Raw genomic sequence first — 21,580 nt, 5'->3', positions numbered from 1 at the left:
GAAATATAACTACAGTAAGAAGATATATCACCACAACTGAGTTTAAGGTCTGAAATCAAATTGTTTGAGATCCTCCTTCCATTCTAATATCCCAATGCTACCAGAAGTTTGAAGTAGGCAAAATATCCTCATGTGAGATTCTCCAGGCAAGAACACTGGAATGGGTTGCCATTTCCTTCTCCAATGAGATAGAGAAAATAACTTTACAAATACCATATGCTTGTTTAGAATGTAGAAACCTAGCCTCATTATTGCAACATGCTGTGTAACTGTTACAATTCATATATAATATAATGCAGTTCGTGACCTGAAAGGAGAAGCAGGATATAAGCACATTTCATGTTATAGAACATGAAATATTCTTATAGTCGATTCCAGTAAGAATGGAAAGCTCCCACTCTTTGTATGCAATATATGTGAAGTAGAATAAAGGACTCAAAGTATAACCCGAATCTTAAAAGTAACTAATTCTGGGAGAAATCATGAATAACTGCGTTTCTTATTTCTCCTTGTTTTATTTTCTAAATTATCTTATAATAAACACACGTCACCTTTAGGTAAGAACGAAACCATGGGAGGAATTTTTTCTAAAAATACCGCCTATATGTTTCTTTAAAACATCAAGTCCACTGCATATTTAATTCCAAAGAGAATTCCACCTTTTTCACTATACTTAAATTCCAAGACCATGGAATAAACATTGATAAATTATTTCCGAACAAATTTGAGTCTGCTCTACAGAATCCCTAGAATTCTGGAAAACCCTAATTTGAAATCTCCACTGCTGTTCTTGGAGAATGTGGATAAGGTCTGAGTGGGTTTAATAACAGTCACAATTACTTTACCAACTGAAATATGGGTGGATGACCAAAAATATACAGAATAATTCAAGAGGTTATAATAGACCTCAAGGTGTCATCACACAATACTGGGCATTAAATTATAATTGATGCCTTTAGGGAAGTCACCATCATCACATTCCTCCTGAATGAGGCAGTAAGAGATGCACTGTATGTCTGTCAAATGTCCACTTTAACAGGAGCATAATAATGAACAATCAGGACCCTGACAATGAAGTACTGTTTCATGATGGAGGGGGGGAGTGAGCACCCTGTAACCAGAAGCATTAGAGAAGAAGTGGAGTTGACTCCTCCTGGACATGCTTTTAGACACTAAATTCATGCGTTAACTGGATGATTTTATGACAGTTACCCTGAAGGTAAAATCCATCTATTTTACATTTTCCATAAAGATGTGAAAGTTTAGATTTTGTAAACTTAAACATTTGCAACTTGATCTCACTTTTTCTTCCAATGCAGATTAAGATTAACAAAAGGAATTTTTCTTTAAAATGTCAAAAGGTTAAAAAGTAAATTTCCAATCCTTCTCTTTAAGGCATCACTTACTGAAAGACGTACATTTTAAAGGAAATGTCACTAAGCATAAGGATATTTGAAATGTTACCAAATTTACACACTTTTCAAAAGGAGTTCATATTTACATGCTAAAAAAACAATTTGTAGCAGTAATTTATAATATATCAGAGACCCATAATTTGAAAGGGTCTCTGATATATTTCTAACAGATGGTCCTTATATAAACTTCAAGGAAAATTCAATTACAAAACATGATTTCAACAATCATTCAAGGTAAAGAAGCTGAAACAGGGACCTTGAGCAGGCCACATTTATTATCAAGTAATCACTGTTTCTAGTCTAGAAATCATTCAGGTATATTTGTTTCTTGCCTGCCTGCCCTCTCCAAGTTTCTACCAACAAATAATAAAATACATTTTAAGCGTTAAGAGAAAAAACACTGAGTCTTGATATATAATAATGATTCAATTTCTACATGTTCTCAAGTGTACATTAAGTACAATATTTATCTTTTTTCAAATGCCATCTGTTTGAAGAGAGAAGCAAAAAGAATTAAGTATCTTCATGTGCCTTGGACACAGCTAAGCCATTTTATAATCTGCATTTTATAATCAGCTTGAGACCACAAGAACTCTTTCTTTAATGCTAAGTATAAAAGGTCATTGTACGTATCAGCAAGAGTGAGGAGAAAACTCCAAAGAGGTTCAGCTTACACAGCACCAAGATTCAGGTTAAACACTACAATCATGCCAGTCATTAACACCACCCAGTCTCTATCTCCAGGCAGGAAACCAGTCTGCCAGAAGCCCAGATAACTGGAAAAATTGTCAGGTTTATCATACTACTGGATCCCAAGAGACCAATTTAAAGGGAAATTATGTGTTCTGCACTAAGAAGACAAATATCTCTAATTTTACAAAAAGTCTTTTTTTTAGGAGAACAAAGAACATGTTTTTAAATTTAGTAATTGAAAAATAGGGCTTCCCAGGTGGCGCTAGTGGTAAAGAACCCACCTACCAATGCAGGAGACATTAGAGATGCTGGTTTGATCCCTGGGCTGGGAAGATCCCCTGAAGAAGGGCATGGCGACCCACTCCAGTATTCTTGCCTGGAGAATCTCATGGACAGAGGAGCCTGGCAGGCTGCAGTCCATAGGGTCACAAAGAGTCGGACACAACTGAAGCAACTTCACACGCACGCAAATTGAAAAAGACAATATGAATCTTAAATGCGAACTGGGCACACAGGGCTATTCACTAACCTCAACATAGCTAAGTTCTTCTTTTTGTAGCTATTCAGTGTTTCTTGAGAAAAACTATGAACTCCACTCTCAGTGGAATTAGCTATCACACATTAAATATTCAATTAAAAATATATTTTAAGAACATTAAAGTTCACAGTTGCAATCTCAGGTTGGAAATTGCTAATTCCTTCTCTGGAAGAAATGAAGTTTTAGAATTTTCATCTGAAGGTGAATACGTAAAAAGATTTTTAAGAAGCAAACCCACGTTAAAAAAGAAATATTTCAGGCCAGTTCGTTACTTAATTTTGGAGTTCTTCTGAAAACACGCTACTGTACATGTAAAATATATTTTAATGTCTTTATTAAGTTTCCATAAATTTAGTAAGGACAAACAAACCCAATGAATGAATAACTGTTGCAGACAGAATAATGATGTAATGCCTGGAAGCCTCTTTGTCAAAAAAACTACCCAATTCCTTTGTCAATTAGGAATTGAATTTGAAATCTGCTTTAGGATGAAAGTACTGAAAAGTTTACATGATCTCCAGAAAAACGAACATGATCTCCACCAATTATAACTATGTTTTAAATTTTAAATTTTACTATTTTTCCATTCTATGGTGTTTAAATAAACATCATCTCAGAAATTTGTTTTATTCCATTCTCAACAACTTATCACTTTATGCTAACATTTCATAATTAATTTTTCTTCCCCAAATAAAAGCATCTGGTGAAGACATTTAAATTTCTCCTAAGTATAACTATAAACTCTGTCATCTGTGGAATGTACTTCGGTCCCAAGAAATCTCAATTACCCCAGAAATAATATAAATATCTTAATGTACATATACATACAAGTGTATGTTAAAAGGCTGCATACATCTTACATTTCAAACTTTACCATAGAATTCTAATTTCTCAGCTGCTTCTTGAGCTTTAACCTGAATGCCGGGATTAAGTTTTGTCAGTGTAATGGATATAATTTGAAAAACATAAGGTTTCTTTGCAATTCAAAGCCTCTGTACATACATAAACCATCACCACTATTTATCTGTAACATTTCAATGACATAACTTCATATACTCAAAGTTTCACAACAGAGAAAGCACTATACAACTTTAGATGCTATGACAAATCCTGGAAAAGTAAATTGAACATATATGTAATTATGAAAGATTATGTAATGCTGATTTTAGTTTAAGCTTATTTTACTTTTATGGTTCAGTGGTAAATAGTTGTTTATCACATTTTATAAAATTCATCTTCTTTGATATGCCCTTTTGCAATACATGAACATTACTAATAGTTCACTTATTGCATCAACACTGGGGATTTTCAGTACTCTACAGGTCACAAGCTTTGCTGCTATTTAAATTATGATAAACTGGTTTCAAATGGGCTTGACCAACAGTGTACACAAATAAGGTAGACAAAGATGGAAACCCACCCAGCGCCCATTCCTCTACCCCTTTTCTCCTGCCCACCACAACTTCCACTGGGTTGAGACTAAACTCCCCCTTTCAGGTGACTCTGGGAAGCTTTCATCATCTCCTGCTCCAAACATATGTCCTGATAAGTTTACATGGAACATATTAATACCATTCCTCTTATCAGGGATTGGTTCAAAAACTCAAGATTAAGCTGATCCGCATTATGAAATAACTCTGAAGGCTATTACTGGCCCATAGTTAGAGGAGAGGTTTTCTCTCTCTAGATGTGAACAAGAAAGCACGTTGCATTAGTTACAGCTGACAGTCATTTTACAACCATACAGAACTGGTGGGTGGGGCAAAACCAACACACAAAGGAAAGCAGGGCCAGGAGAAGTAGAACAACTGAATGAAAGCCTTGATCACGTCCTACCTGAAGCCCACTGACTCCGCACACTTTGTTATGCAAAGTAATACATTTCCTTGTTGGTTAGGTTCATTTACTTCAGGTTTTCGCTGGTCTTGCAACCAAGAACATATTACATCTTTACATCTTTTTTTAACAGAGGCAGTGCTCCCAACAGTGACTCCTAATTTGAATTAACTCCAAATTAGTAGAATTTGCCATCCAGTCACTCACTCAGAATTACCCCACAGCCATAGCACCAGAGTTGGCCTTCTAAACTGAGGTTGCTCTGGTGGAAAAAACTGAGCTACTTCAGCTGCTATTAGCTACATCACAAAATCTGACTATGCAAGTTACAACATAATCAAAGAATGAAAATATTGTTTCATTAGAAGAATTTTCATTGGGTAATAAAAATATTACACATATTTACAATAAGATAGACACAACTGATGCGACTTAGCAGCAGCAGCAGCAGACTGCTCCAAAGGGAGGTTCTTTTTTCTCTTCTTACCTCTTTCACACTGCGGGCCAGTGAATCCATAAACACAGGCACAGCGGTTAGGTCCGATGCAACGTCCACCATTCTGACATCCATTTTCACAGACAGCTGCACACAAACACAGCAAGCAGCTCATTATACAGTAAAAGTCCAAGTATAATGTAGGAGTGTAGATATGTAGTCAAGAGGATCGTACCTCCAAAACATGTCGCATCATGCATTTAAATCCATATATTTCATTGTATATTGAGACTAAAACCTCCACAATTCACATAAATCACCTTGTTATGCAATCATTCGGTAAGTTTTTTTTTTTTTTTTTCTATAAATCAGAATCACAAGAATTGGCTGACTCTGATCACACAGTTAGAATACAATGATTTAATCCTCTATTTCAGTTCTATGAACGCTACAATCTATTTTCATAGGTAAAAGGTGATTAAAATATGAAAGAAGATTGCAGACTAGAGAACAGAGAGAGGGAGAAAACTCTCCACAGGGTACAAGTTCACAGAAACAACTGTAAGTATTTGAATATTTTGATTTCTAAAGATATACTGCAAATAAGTAACACTTACCTAATGTAATTAATCAAAAGGAAAGGAATTTTCTTTAAATACTATCAAGGTGTAAGAGATGTAAATAAATGTCACTGTCCCAGACATGCTCCCTCGTTAAACAAATGCTAGCCCTTAAGACATGAATGGGAAAACACATCCATGACTGACCGTCAGGATCTATCCCTGGGGAGGCAAAGGAGGGCTTCTCTCAGGGTTTTCCAAGACAGAGCTTCCAAATGCTTCTCCAGGTGGAGAAGAGGGCTGGATAAGCCTGGAGCATGTCCTCAGAGAGCTCGCTCAGTACAGGTAAATACCAGGCTCACCTACACAGGTCGGACTAACAATGCCTCTCTTCTCATGAATTTTTTCTATTGATGTGGAAAACATAGTTATTATTCATAAAAATTATGTTAACAGGTAACACGGCTTTCTGTTACTTGAAATAATTTTTTTTAATTTCTCAATTTTAATTTTTAACACAGCAAATATCAGCAGGTATAACCTTTAAACAAAAGGTCCTTGGCATCTTCAGTAATTGAAGAAAATACCAAGAGCTTCTCTGAACAAGCAGACAAGCCAATACAGCCACTGCTTCTATTCCTGCTCTCACATGAGAGAGCGTGCTTCCAGCAGAGTGACTGCAGGGAGGGTGTCTTTGTATTCCTTCATTTGCAATAGTACTTGATATACTGCAGATTCTCAAAATCTCCTGCAATGTGTCAAAATCTTGCAGCCTTCTTCCCACTTTTTTTGGGAGGTGGAACAACACAGTGAATGAACAGATAAAGGAGTTCTGCTGTGTTCAGCACATCTCAATCACATCATCTTTCAATTCTCAGCTTCCCTGCCTGTTAAGCAGAGCTAATAGTTTGAAGATAAAATAAAATGGTGTAAAAAACCAAAATGCACAGTGGCTATGCATTAAGGTGTTCTACAATCTTAATTCCCCTTCCTTTTTATACTGAAAAGGATCTGTATGGAAAACATGACGTGCTCTATAGCAACCAAAGTTTACACTGAAGAGCAACAGCCAAAGAAGAGAAGCAGACAATACAGATAAAAGTGGACCAAAAGGGGATAAAAGAAGCAATTTCCTTCTTTTGAATGAATTATGATGAAAGTTACTTTATAAAGTAATGTTTTGGTAACAAAACAAGACAGAAACAAATGTACCTCTCAACTGGAGTTGAAAATAAACTTGTATAAGCCTAAATTTCCACCATGGAAAGAATGCTGACCACACAGGAAGAGAGAAAAGTACTTACACCTAGTGTGGGACAAAGCAAAAGGCAGGGGAGAAAAAAAAGACTATGGAAAGAAGTATGAACTGCCTACCATGATCTGAGGAAAAGGGAGAAGCAAGCCCTATTTCAAGATGGTCAGACTGTGAAACAGAACCCTGATCATGACTGCTGAAACTTGAATATTTTTATTCAATGAATATTTAATGAGTACCCACTCTGCGCTCGGTAATAGAACCCTGATCATGACTGCTGAAGTTTGAGTATTTCTATTCAGTAAATATTTGCTGAGCACCTACTCTGTGCTCAGAAATATGACAAGTGTCTGTTTTTATCAGACAGACTCCTGTACCACTCAACATAGGTGCAGACAGTGTGGCCTAAGTCAAATCTGAAATTATCAGTACTTCCTACTACACAAACATATCGGATATAAAAAAGATGCTAAACCAGATTTGTGGTTCAGTCTTTCAGTCATGTTCAACTCTTTGCGACCCCATAAACTGTGGCACACCAGGCTCCCCTATCCTTCACCATCTCCTGGAGTTTGCTCAAATTAATGTCCACTGAGTCAGTGATGCCATCCAACCATCCATTCCTATTGCCCCTTTCTCCTCCTACTCTCAATCTTTCCCAGAATCTGAGTCAAAATGTTTAAAAAAGAAAGAAAAGTCTGTTGTTTCCACACAAGACAATATAAATCTCTACTCCTGGTGCTACCTTTTTCCTTTGTCTTCCAGGGTATCATGCTCTCCCAGTTTTCCTCCTGTCTCACTACCTACTCTTTCTCACTCTTTGCTGGTTTCTCCTTCCTCGTCTCCACCTCAAAATGCTGGGCAACAATCAGGGTTCCAGCTTCAGCCCACTTCTCTTCTCTACCTGCACCAACTTCCTAGTGTTCTTTGTCCAGGCCCACAATGAAAATGTTAGCCGTATCAAAATTCAATCTATATGCTCCCAAACTCATATGTCTATCTCTGACCTCTCTCCTAAGGGCTGAGCTCATAGATCTTTTCACTTAGAAGTCTAACAGACTTCTTCATCAAATCCAAAACAAAAACTCTTGACATCCCACGCTCTGAGCCCCACCCGACCCCCATCCCACCTAATCCCCACTCAGTCTTTTGTGTATCAGAAAATGGCATCACCATTCAGCCCAGAGCTCAACTCAAGTCTTCCAGTCGTCATTATGGATCTCTGGTTTTCCTTTTAGTCTCATGCATCACACCCATTCCATCAGTACACACCTCCTTCCATATATTCCACCTTCAGTGAAAGCTCAGTCTAAGCAAAAATCACATCCTGAGTTACTACAGCGTCATATACTAGATGGAGAAGGAAATTGCACCCCACTCCAGTGTTCTTGCCTGGAGAATCCCATGGACAGAGAAGCCTGGTGGGCTGCAGTCCATGGGGTCAATAAGAGTAGGACATGAATGAGTGACATCACTTTCACTTTTCACTTTCATGCATTGGAGAAGGAAATGGCAACCCACTCCAGTGTTCTTGTCTGGAGAATCCCAGGGACGGCGGAGCCTGGTGGGCTGCCGTCTATGGGGTCGCACAGAGTCAGACACGACTGAAGTGACTTAGCAGCAGCAGCAGCAGCATCTACCAGAATCACTGGTCTAGCCTTCTAACTGGCCCTTTTTATTTTTTTTCTTTTCCTTTCTACAATCCAGTTTCAATACAGCAGCCAAAGTGGTTCTTTTTAAATGTTAATCAGGTCGTCTCACTCTACTGCTTAAACTGTACCAATAGCATCACATAATATTTAGAGTATTGTCCAAATTTCTTTCCTTGGTTTATAAGGCCTGACTGACACCTTTGTCTCTGAACTCCCCTATTCATCAAAAAATCATTTCATAGCCCTTTACTGTAGTATTACAATAGATTTGAGTAATAAAATATAATTGAGCAAAGGACAATTTATAAGCTTGGCTCTCCAGGGTTAAATTTGGGATATCCTAAAGAGACAAAGAGAGATCACAGCAAACACTACCATTTTTTCAGAAAGGCATCCATGTTTTATGGAACTAGATAAATGAAAATCAGCTAAATATTTAATTGTAATATATGTCAAATTTGATAAAGCCCTAGTGGTACTCAATAACATCAATACTCTAAAACAAAAATTTTTTAGGAGCTGGAAAAAATTATCTATTTAGCTATAAGGTATGTCTTTTCTACATAAAACTATTTTTTAAAGGATCACACACTTTACAAGACCTTAATTATGACTCGGTATGAAATACCCACTCAATCAAATTATTCAAATAAATTGAGTTTATTCTAATGTTGCTTACGTTGTCCACAGTAAGTTCCAATATATCCCTTCTGGCACTGGCAATGGTCATCCGCACAGGTCCCACCATTCATGCACCTAACACTGCACTGCTGAACTGCAAAGAACAAAACACATAAAATTATCAATCACCAAAACTATAGTATCTGTGAGAGTTATAAAACTATAATAAATGCCCAATTAATGACAAGTGTACTCTACAGAAGTAAATGTTATGACCCAAGCATGCATTTATTTATTTGTAAGTACACAGATGAGCATATCTGTGACAACATGTTATTTAGTATGTATTTAAAATCTGTTACACTTTTAATGTTAAAGGAAGGAAATCTAAGGTGACTGGAAGTGTAAGTTCTAGGATGCAGGAGGCACTCAAGTATCCATTCAGAATGCCGTGGCTGAGTGCTGGGCACTGCCATCCATCCAGTGCTTAAGCAGTTGCTTCTCTTTCTCTCAAATCAAGTCTTTTAACAAGGTCTGTAGGTTCCACTGGAAAATATATGTCAAATCCTTCTCCTTTCTGTCACCACTGATATTGTGTGGTTCAGCTACCCTCATCTCTTACTTGGATTGTTCCAGTTGCCTCCTGATGAGTTCCCTAGCTTCTACTCTTGCCCTTTTCAAATTCCTTCTCAGCAAAGCAACTACAGTCATCTTGTAATAATACAAATAGCACTGCTTCCCTGTCTTATTTAAACCCTTTTAATGTCACATTTGGGATAGAACGCAAATCCTTCCATGACTGAGGTGGCCATGTATTATCTATCTGGATTTGCCTGCTTCTCTAAGATCTTCTTTTCCCAACCTGCCTCTTTGTCATCACATGAAACTTTTGGTTTCTCAAGTGGAGGAAAGATGTTTTGATATGCTCCTTCCTCTCCCTGTGAGGATCCCTCCCTGGTTCATCCTAGTCCTTCTGAACTCAGCTTCAATGTCATGTCACATCAGCACGATCTTGTCTATCTCTTGTGTCTATATTCTTCCTTGGTTCCAGGCTGTTCTTCACAGCCAAGTTTCCTTCCAAGAACTAACCACAATCTCTAATGACACTGTGGGGTTTCTTCACTTGTGTTTTGTCTGTCTCTCTACAGGAATGTAAGCTCCATGACAGTGAATACCAAGCCCATCATGATAGCAAGGCATTGAGTTCAGTGCTATTTGCTGGGACCATGGCAACTGTGGAAGAAACAGACTGTTGTCAGCCACGGATGAAGAGTCTCAGGCCACAGTTTTGGATGCCTACTACTCATTCAAGTGGAGATGTCCAGTAGGAAATGGGACACGTGAATATGAAGCCCAGTGGACGCATCTACTCTAGAGATAATCGTTATGAGTTAGCAACATACTGGTTAGTGCTTGCCCAGTCACTCAGTCGTGTACGACTCTTTGTGACCCCGTGGACAGAGGACCTGCCAGGCTCCTCTGTCCATGAGGATTCTCCAGGCAAGAATAATGGAGTGGGTTGCCATTTCCTTCTCCAGGTATCTTCCTCACCCAAGAAGCGAACCTGTCTCTTGCATCTCCTGCATGGGCAGGTGGATTACCACTGAACCACTGGGAAGGCCCATCTTAGTAGTAGTCGAAGACATATATGTAAATGAGTTCACCTAGGAAGGACAGAACTTTTGGGAATACTTTTGGGAATACTTAACTGTGAATATAAAGCTAATAAAGGGGATACAGAAAGGACACTAAGAATGATCAAGAAAAGAGAGCATTTCAAGAAGATAGTGATTAATGGTGCTAAATGCTTTGCGAAGTTGGAGCACCATAAGGACTAGAGAGGAGAAAAAAGTTTCTGATGGAAAAGCAGTCAGTATTACTCAATGCCAAATGACTCAGGGATTCTCCTATTAAATTGTATACCGCAAACTGAAGGTCAACCAATGATTCTTCAGCTGTCCCTCTGGAGGAATTAAAAAACTGAATTGTAAAAACGTTTCTCCAGGATTGGGTGTTTTGCTGAGGGTGTATTTGAGAAAACTAAGAGAAGAGAATAATGAAGATATGGGGAATGGTATCTTCTAGGCAGTCAGAGGGAAGGACAGGAAAGTAGTGGAGGAAATGGTATTCAGGGTGGTCAAGAAAGTCTTGAGGAATTCTACATAATCCCCTTCAAAACCCATAATTCTGGGTTTTGAAAGGTTTAGACAATTACATGATATTTTAAAAGAAAATGAAACTAGAGTGTTAATCAGAAGTTTCATCATGAGACAATGACATCTGTTGTATGAATCTTCAATCTTATATTCCTCAATCAGACAGATTATCTATTACTTAGGAAAAATTTATAGAAAGAACTGTTAAAAATGTAACAACTTCATATTAATTTGAGGCAGATAAAGATGTATTAATTACTGAGCAATTACATAAATAATAACTGCTTCTACTTGGCTATAAAACATTACCTTAAATACTGTCCTAAAAGATTAATCTTGGACCTTAAAGACCCAACAATTCCTCCTTAGGTCATGTAAAGCAAGATTTTAGTCCACTGTTACAGAGATCTTACAGAGCTGTTGTCTGTGTAAAGCAAAATAAGTTAATGTATGTAGAACACCTGCTCAGTACACAATGAGTATCTGTTATCATCTCAGTGCTCTTCTCCTTCCCCTTTAGTTAACCCATGAAATAGTTTATGAGACACAGGAGTTAAGCAAAGGCAATAAATAAAGCTGAGGATTTGAGTCTACAGACTTGGGCATCAGAATCCCTGGATTCAAATCTGTCTTACTTTGGGTGAGTTAAACTATGTGTGCCTCAATCTCCTTCTCTGACAATAGGGTAATAATAGTATCTCATTGTATTCATGTGAGGCTTAATTAAATACAATGATATAGTCAAACACTTAGTACCTATAATAAGTACTGGTAAAAACACAGTACATTCCAGCTATTACAAAGAATTACTTCTCACTAAATCCAGGCTCTTTTACTCAGTAAACGCATATCTTCTGGACCGGTACGAAATTGTTTTTCTTCATCACCACCCCAATAGCCCCTAGTTGTTGGTGGTAACAGCTAAGCCACCAAAGATTTTTACTCCAAAGATTAGTACTGACCTAGTTAGCACAGAAAATAATCATGGGTCCACAGCCTCATTGAAAAGGACATTTACCATTTATTCAATAGATAACTTACAGATAATGCAGTTAATAAAGTCACATATGAAAAACGTACTTGATTTTGATCCACAGGTTGGTGATATTTGGCCGCTGGAACAAGTACACATGTTAGGACGGGAACAAAATCCATCTCCGCAACTATTTCTACAAATTGCTGTGGAAAGCACAACAGGGAAGTGTGTGAACAATAAGGTAATAAACCACTGACTACAAAACCAAGGAAGCTATAGTTAAAAACAATAAAGCTGAAAAACTAAGATATAAAAATGCGTGATATATATAATGCCTAATTGTAGATATGCAACAAAAGTAACCATTGTAGACAAGTGAATGAGTCTCTTAAGTATTCTTATGATAAAGTGCACATAAATGAAGCTATTTTAATTTCCATAATCTTAATTGTTCAACTCTTTATCAGTATGGGTCATCTTTTCCATTCAAGGCAGAGGGCTTATATTCAGAATTCACCATGAGAAGACAGTCTTGATCCTAGAAAGCGAGGAGAGTTAAGGAAACCCAGAGGTCCTGTGTACCCTCAGAAAACACAGCCCACTATGTAAAGGACCTTCACAGGAGACAGAGAAAGTGAAATTGGCTGAGCTGGAGACTCCACGGTCTAACGACTTGGCCAAGCCCCAGGGGTTCCATACACATTCCTTCCCGGCTGGTATCTGACCTGCCCCATCATCAATCTTTGTTCCCCTTAATAATTCTCTTTCTCCTTCCTCCAGCCGTTCTTCTCCTGTATTACCTCCACCACCTAGCCTATTCCTGCTGCTCAGAAAAGCTGCTGAGACATTTTGATGAAGGGAGAGTCAAAGCCTCCTGCAGCTGTGACCTCGAAGGTATGAGGGTCATCACAGCAAAGAATGTTAGGCTCACTGACACAGCACATACCACAGATCCTCAAAATCAGTAGCCTTCAGATGCGAAGTCTCTCCCATACAGAGTCAGTTTCATTTAGGAGCTGATTTATCTCTATACCCACAACTGAATTCTCTCTCGGCAAAGCATTAGGCAAGTGTTTTAATGCTCCATTAATGCTCCATGAGTGGCTGGATGAAGACAGGAAGAGGAGAGCATGGGAATGTCCTGAAACTAGCCGTGCATATGTATGTAAATGTGTGTTCCTATCTTCTGCTAGCGAGGAGTCTCACAATCTTCCAAGAGATATGAGACCCCCTCAATACATAATGTAAAGGGTGTGTTTTATAGAAGTAAACTAACTCGGTAATTGTTTTGCTTCTCCAAATTGCCTTTGACACCCACATAATACGGCCTGCATCTCCATTAGTACAATGAGGATATCATAGATCACAGTGTAAAAATAAAAAACGATTTTAAGCATGAACATGGCTCCTGCTATGGAGTTGACTATTCTTAAAGTATACTGGACTTTCTGATCACCAATAACTTTCCAATGACAAAAGTTTAGTAAAATACTGTTTTATCTCAAAGCCCCCTCATTCTCAGCAAGGAGACATTTAGTTTTGTTGTTGTTCAGTTGCTAAGTCGTGTCTGACTCTTTGTGATGCCACGGACTACAGCATGCCAGTCTTCCCTATCCTTCACTGTCTCTCAGAGTTTGCTCAAAAGACATTTGGTTTAGGCTTAGGTTATATACCAAGTCTATCCTTCACTATCTCTCAGAGTTTGCTCAAAAGATATTTAGTTTAGGCTTAGGTTATATACCAAGTGCCCCTTCCCGGGTCCTAAACCCAAAGAAGGTCTGATGGACTGGAGACTGGTCATCTTCAGACACATCCCTATCATGGCCGCAGGTCTACCCTATACATCTGTGAACCCGTGAAAAGCAGAATGCTTAGGCTCTTTCTCTTCACACTCATATCAAACTATAGTATATCTCATCTAAGTATTTGTCCCTACCACAATTGGGGGGAAAAAAAATGAGGCCCAGAAATACCAGAGAGGGATGTAGACAGGACCTGGGTGTTGGGATTTCAGTAATGCTGGGAGAAGACTCGAGTCAAAAGTAGGTAGTAAACGAATGGTACTACGCAACAGGTCTGAGGTTGAGCTCCCGCTCTGCCACTGACCCACTGCAGGCTTGGAGAAAACCCACAGCTTCTCTGGGTTTAGTGCTCTCATTGGTAAAATAAAACACAGGGATTATACTGGAATGTTCTGATGTCTCTTCTGGTCTCAAACGGTATGGTTCTGGGCCAACCCCTTCCCAATATTTTTCCACTGATCAACATGCTCTTCATAGCATAATTTCACAACAACAACAACGAAAAATTAATAAGCAAACTTTTCCATTGCTTCATGTCCTAACAAGGGTTTTTAGAAAAAACAAATGGAAAGTAAGTCCATTTCATCGTTTTGGAAACAAATATTTGGAAGTTTGGAAGTACTTCAGTGATTTTCACAGGCCATAATTAAGAACAATAACAACAAAACACAGACTCAACTCAAAATGCATTAGGTTTCCAGTAGTTTGAGAAATATATTTTTATTTTAATATCTTCTCATGAAGCCTGGTCAAGGCCAACCAGACTACAATTCTAGGAGTTGATCATTTTAATATTTTTCTATAAAGAAAAAATGTTGATGTACAAATATATGAGGAAATTAATCTTTGGTCCCCCTTTTCTATTTGTGTTTTACTTATTCTCCTTTTGTAAGTCCCCTCGGAGCTTTTCTTCTGCTAAATGGTGGAAAGTCAATAAATATAATAAATAATTTGTTATCATAAGAAAGTCATGGGATGAAAATTCTTTTTTTCAACTGAAATCTAATTGATTACCAATATTATACTAGTTTCAGGAGTATAGCATGGTGGTTCAGTATTTTTGTAGATTATACTCCACTATCCATTATGTTATTACAAGAGAATGACTACAATTCCCTTTGCTGTATAATATATCCTTGTTTTTTATTTCACACATAATAGTTCGTATGTGCTAATCCCATACACTTAATTTGCCCCTTCCCCTCATCTCCCCTTTGTAACCACTGTGCTATATGTGCGTGCATCAGTGCCCAACTCTTTGCGACCCTATGGACTGTAGCCCACCAGGCTCTGCTGTTCATGGGATTTTACAGGCAAGAATACTGGAGTGGGTTGCCATTTCCTACTTCAGGGGATCTTCCCTATCCAGGGATCGAACCTGCATCTCCTGCACTGCAGGCAGATTTTTTTTTACCACTGAGTTACCAGGGAAGCCAACCATGTTTTCCATATCTGTGAGTCTGTTTTTATTTTGCACATACATTTATTTGTATTATTTTTTCTATTCCACATAGAAGTGACATCATAAAGTATTTGTCTTTTTATGTCAGACATTTCATAAAGCATAGTATTCTGTAGGCCCATTCATAGTGCTGCAGATGGCAGAATTTCATGGAGTGAAAATTCCTAATTTTGACTTTGTTTTCAATTCAGTTATTATCTCTATATACTTTCAGTTATTATCTCCCTATACTTTAGTTGTCAATATCAAAATAACTGAACTACTGAATTCAATGCAAAATATTATGCTAAAATTTAGATGAGACCCACCCAAGAGAATATAAGTGCATTACATTCTCCCTCTCTTTTGCACACTGTTTTAGTCTTGGGTATTTGAATTACCATTTACATGTGCTAATAAATATTTTTGTAGGTATCTCTTGACACAAGTGCTATAAATGTTTCTTGGAGATAAAAACATCATTTCAAAGTTATGTTTTTATAGAGTTACGGTACTTGTACATTCCAATGTATTTCATAAGCATCCAAATACCCTAAGTTGTAGAAATGAGGGCTACAATATTCACTGTTACTTTGAGATTTCCAAAGCCGATCTTCTATATAGTTAGAGGGCACAATGTTACTCAAAGACCAAAAGTATTTAAAGCTGACACTCAAGTATTTAAAGCTGACACTATATATATATATATACATATATATATACACATACATATTTTTTTTCCTACTGCAAATATTCTAGAAGGCTCTGTTCTCTGGAATTCCCATTCCACACTGATCCAATAAAATCTGACTTTACAGATTTTCAACACGTACCATAAACCAATCCTTTCTCCTCGGCTGCTCTCCAACTCAATAATGGCAGCCACATTCATTACATTCAGTGAGTCAGACTTTCCGCAGTGCCTGAGTCACTCCCGCTAGTGTGGCAGGTGTGTGGTGAGTGACGTGAGCTGTTTCAGGATTCTAGGAGCCACATAAGTTTAAAGCAGGCATGGTAACGCCCTACTGATCTGAAAAAGTAAATGCACCCTCCACAAATGCCTCCCATATATGACTTCTGTGCTGGAGGGAAAAGAATCCAATACCCTCCCATTCCTTTTAATAAAAGGAAAGGCTTATAATCAGAGGGTTTATTTAATATATTTATGAATCACCCTAAAGAACACAGTTGTTGCTTCCTATTTTTGCCTCATTACTGGATATTGTGAGACTTTTAGGGTAGAAAAAATAAGAAGCTAATATTCACAACACTTAAGATGTCATGCCTTTTAAAAAACTGCACAGAAATAACATTAAGGGTCTATCTGAACCACAAAACCAATAACTACAGAGTCAGAGATGCCACTACATCCTTATTATCCCTTGGTTAGTGTGGCTTGCCCTTTTTCTCTGTTCATATGGCATCATTATCTTCTCCCTGGAAAACATCAAGGTCAATCTAAAGTCAAGATTGGCTCTAAATAAACGTGCTGTCTACCATACCTGACTCTCCTCCCAAGAAGACAAATGTGGCTGTGCTATATAAATACACAAGAAAAGGCCAGTCACACTTTAACTCACAATTTCACAGGCATGTGAAATAAGACATCCCATAGTCCACCACAGCGAAGTCGCTAACTAATGACTTCTCCAATTAAAACGTGGAGAACTGGCTGCATACTTTGGAAACGGAATAAAATAATCAAAACATCAAAGGTCAGACACGCAAAACTTCTGAAGTTCTAAGGCTCACACTTTGGAAATCTACTGTACTTTATGAGATCTGGGGTCTGGAAATCCTAAATGTAAATGTCTTAAAAGTCAAGCCATGTGGAAGAGTTCTCTCTTTTAAAACTTCTGTTAACCTGGGTCAACGCCAAATCTCTGAGAAGGCTCCTTTCCTATCTATGTTATGTGGCTGCTGAGATGAAACCAGAGATAATAAAGTGGTTTTGTACCAAGGCCTAAGAAAGCCTTATCTTCAGAAGGTCTAAACCTCCTGCTGAGTCAAAAGGCAGATCGTTTACATAATCACCTTGTGGTCTTATCTGAGAACTTTCAGGAAAAAGTGGTTTGGGGTTATCTGGGGAATTGCTGTGCTCTCCCTTGAGTTTGTATTAATAGACATAGAAAGATAAAACTTTCAAGTTATCTCTGAAACCTTTATCATTATTGCCCTTCAACAGTCTAGAAGTGAAGTCTAAATTGATGCAAACCGGCTGCTTCTTCCCCACCATTCAAATAGGGTCACCCCTAATCATTACTATGGCCACCGGATTAGAAACGCAACTATGTGTCCAAACCACAGAACGCAAAAGGTCCGCCCTGGGATGGGGCCGAGTGGGCAACCCCAAGCTGCGATCCCAGCCTAGCACTCACGGACAATGCACTGGTTTCCTCCAGGGAGCGTCTTCCATCCGGGGCAGCAGTAGGAGTGGAACCTGGATCCGCATACGTTGGGCCTGCGAGAGACAAGTGAAGTCACACACATAAGAGAGGGATGTGGTAATACATTAGAGGTTTTCCTAAGCTTTCAGGACGACCAAAACTACACGTCAAACTCCTGGGGCTTGGGCCTCAGACGTGGAAGTAAATGGGCTAGACACTGAAATGGGGAAGGATCAGAAACGTCTAAACACTGCCTTTCATCTACCCTCTGTTGCTGCTCTTTAAAAAAGAGCGAAAAGAAAGGGAAACATATAATTTGCTACCATTCTAGCCTCCGGATGTAGAGAACAAAGGGAACACTCCGTTTCAAAAATCCTTGCCTTCGTCCCCAAATCCATCCCTCCTTGATCGACTGTTACTTTGGCCCCGACGTGTCAAGGATGGCGTGTCAGAAGGTGGAGCGCTGGGCCTGATGATTAGATGGAGTTGTAAGTAAGCCCCGCACACGTCCTCAAACAAAAGGCTCGGAGCTGCGCCCCCGACGGTGGGGAGCAGGCAGGCTCTACCGGCCCCCGCGCGGGGCGGACTCAGGCGCGCCTTCCGCCAGACATTCGGGACTTGTTCCCGCACAGCTGGCTCCGCAGGCGCTCAGCGATCCTCACCCAGAGGCCTCCAACTCACCCGCCGACAAACCCCCGAGGGAGGGCTTTTTTTTTTTTTGCCAGCAGGAGGAAGAGGAGGAGGCGCTTCTTGGGCTCTTCGGGGTCTACTGGTGGAAGGGGGCCCCGGCTGTAGCCACAGAACTAGGTTCTGGGAGGGAGTGGGATGGAAAGCTGCCAAGCCGAGGTTCCCCTCCACCCGCCCCCGCGTCGCCTGTCCACCTACCCTCGGAGCACGTCCTGTTGTCCTCGCCTGCGGACGCGGCTAGCGGCCGCGACGCCCTCCTCCCGGTACTCGGGCACCGCGAATGCGCCTTCAGAGCCCGCCGCTGCGGGCCGGACCTGTTGCGGTGGCGGCTGGGGCCGGGGCGCCTTGGGCGGCGGGGGCTGGGGCTGGCCGGCCGTGCACTGCGCCCAAAGCGCCACGCAGCCCAGCCACACGAAGTAGGGCTGGGGACACAGCCGCCGCCGTCTCCCCATCGCGCGCGCTAGGGGCGCGCGGACCTTGGTCCGCTGAGAGGGAGCGCTCAAAGACAAAATCTGCGCGGCCCGAAAAAAGTCAGGTCTAACAAGCCCTTCGTCGGCCCCGGAGACTCGCGTGTGTTCGGGCTCCCTGCTCTAGCGGGAGCCCGGGACCAAGCGCCGGCCCCCTGGCTGCCAGCGGGGTGCGGGTTCTAGCGCAGCGGGCGGCGAGGCGCGGCGGCAGAGCGGCCGGCAGCCCCGCGCGGTCCACGTTGCATCCCCCGGGCCGCTGCCCCGAGCGACTCCAGGACCGCCAGCGGGTGGGGGCGGGAAATTACAAAAGTAACCCGAGCAGCCGCGGCGTAAAGTTACAAAGAAAGCGGACCTCAAAAGGAAAAAAAAAGGCCTGAACGCAGCGACTCTGCGGATTCCCGTGCGCTCCGGGCACAGATCTTGGAAGCTGCAAAAGTCACCAGAAAGAAGCCGGAAAGCAAACAAAAGTTGCCCCCACAAACAAGAGGAAGGTCCTCTCGGGGCTCTCCCGGAGTCCCCCGGGACAGCGACGCGCCGGCGGCGGCTAAAGAGCCGGGCGGAGGTGCGCGGGGCCGGGGCGAGCCGCCGGTGCGAGAGAGGGCGGGAGACTGGACGCCGGGGAAGATGCGGCGGGCGAGGGCGCGGCGCGGGGGTTTTGAGGCCCGGCAGGGCGCTGGGCGGGCCGGCGGGCGGCGGCTGTCAGTGGGGGCTGGAGCGCCGCCGTCCACACGTGGGGCGCAGCCCTGACCGAGGGGCTGGCGCAGAGTGGGCGGAGACAGAGTAAGGGGGCGACCGGGTGGGGAGGAACAAGGGGAGCCAGGGGCTGGGGGAGGGGAAGAGGAAGGAAGGGGGAAGGGAGGGGAGAGGACTGAGATTGGGGAGAGGGAGTGGGGGGCGAGCCGGAGAGGCAGGTCAGGGTTTGGAAAGGGGGCTTGGAAAGAGAGATTGGCGAGCTTGGGTGCGAGAGGAAATGAGCGGGGGATGGGGGCGAGGTTAGGGCGAGGAGAGAAGTGGGAAAGGGGAGGGAGGGCCGGGGGGCCCGGGAGGAGGGGGCGAGGCGCTAGTCGGCTTTGCTTCCCGTCCCCCTCAAATGGCCACTAGCTCTGTTTTGACTGCCTGTACAAAGCGAGCAGACGACGGGGGAGGGGGCGGTTAGGGACCGGATTTGGGAAAGGAGGCAGCCCCTTCTCTCCTCCTCCGCCTTCGGCGGGCCACGGACCAGGGACGAGGGTCTCTAAATGCGCCTGGCTTGGCTAGACCCGCAGCTGAACTTCCCCGCCGGGCAGAGGCCACAAGGTTGAGGATGAGAACGGGTCCTCCTTTAGGGACCCGGACCCAGGCCCGGAGTTGAAGGAATCTCGGTCAAGCAGGAATAGACTCGCGCGGGAGTTGGCTGCAACCTCAATCCGAGGAGGAGGCCGAGCTCTCCCCATCGCCCTCCTACCCCACCTCCCCACCGGGAGCGGCGTCAGTCTGCGGAACCCGCAGAGGGGCTGGGCGTTTCCGGATTGAAAGGCGCCCTCCGTCTCCAAGAGGGAGCTCGAGCTGCCGCGGGGGACCTCAGCAGCTTGCAGGCGCCGCGGTCCTGGGGAGTCCGTGCTGGAGGTGTGCTCCGGGTTGAGCCCTGCCAGGACTCTGCGTGAGTTTGCAGCCAGAGACAAGTTAGCGCCCCTGAAATGTGTTTAGGGGGAACAGGCATGGTGGGTAAATGAGTCTTGGGGCATATCCTTGGTTTCCTGTGTGGACTCTTGATTAATGATTAAACTCGAACAACTGATGCATCCAGACTGGCTGGTCACTTGCCCTCTGGACCTGTAGACCTGCCTCGATGCTCACCCGATTTTGAGGTCTTCCTTTGTGGCTCCGCTTTCATGATATTTATGTGACGCTCCATTCGTCTGTCAGCATTTCATAATTAAAAATCAAACATCCCTGAAAACTGGGACTGGCCATCCAAGTATGGTTTAGGAAACAGTACGAGAGAGCAAAGTCTGGATTAGTCAGGCCTAGAGAAACTTACTTTAAGATTTTTGTACTTAAACATTTTTTTTTCTGGCCCAAATTGCCCAGATGTACTATTTGGCAGCCAAAATCCTCTGAGAATTGGCATAACCCCTTCCTTTTTTCCCCCAATGTAGTCAGGCAAAGAGTTTTAAGGTAGTATCCCTTCTTACAGTGTTCTCATAAGGCATAAGAAAAAGTAGACACAACACCAATCTATTCAAATCAAAAGAACGTAAAGACAGCAATAGAGGATTCATCATGCGCTGTCCTTCAAACAAATTCATTTTAATTAAAAGAACTAAATAAAGTATCTCTTGGGTTATAGCAGTTTTAATCATACTTTCTAAACATTTAACTCCGTTAAATGGGTTTCTACTTAATACTTACATAGTTCTGTGGTTTATTTGTGTCTATCATATCAAATCCAAATGTTTTAAAATTGCATATGCATTTATCCTTAGACTTGCCAATTCCACATTTAGAAATGTATTTAAAAGATAAACGTGCAAAAAATGAACTGGTGAATGCTGTAGTCTGCTCATTGAAACACTATTTATAATGGCAAAAGATTAGAAATACAAAGTTCCCATCCATAAGGAACTGGTTGAATATAGTTTAATCTATTCAATAGAATACTATACAGCTGTAAAAAAT

The 21,580-nt window shown here is 41.5% G+C and overlaps 1 protein-coding gene across 1 annotated transcript in view; it reads right to left on the bottom strand.

Moving 5' to 3' along the window:
• Window positions 1–18,907, bottom strand: part of FBN2 (fibrillin 2) — a 221,986-nt gene extending 203,079 nt beyond the window's left edge. The window contains exons 1-5 of the mRNA NM_001278588.1: window positions 18,654–18,907; window positions 17,760–17,842; window positions 12,243–12,341; window positions 9,065–9,160; window positions 4,970–5,065 (exon numbers count right to left, since the gene is read on the bottom strand). Coding sequence (NP_001265517.1) covers window positions 4,970–5,065; window positions 9,065–9,160; window positions 12,243–12,341; window positions 17,760–17,842; window positions 18,654–18,907 — 628 coding nt within the window. The remainder of the gene's footprint in view (window positions 1–4,969; window positions 5,066–9,064; window positions 9,161–12,242; window positions 12,342–17,759; window positions 17,843–18,653) is intronic.
• Window positions 18,908–21,580: the final 2,673 nt, after the last annotated feature.

Source organism: Bos taurus, chromosome 7 (assembly GCF_002263795.3).
Source record: "Bos taurus isolate L1 Dominette 01449 registration number 42190680 breed Hereford chromosome 7, ARS-UCD2.0, whole genome shotgun sequence".
NCBI classification, from domain to species: Eukaryota; Metazoa; Chordata; class Mammalia; order Artiodactyla; family Bovidae; genus Bos; species Bos taurus.
The sequence above is the reverse complement of the archived record's forward strand: the minus strand, read 5'-3'. Positions and strand labels throughout refer to the sequence as shown.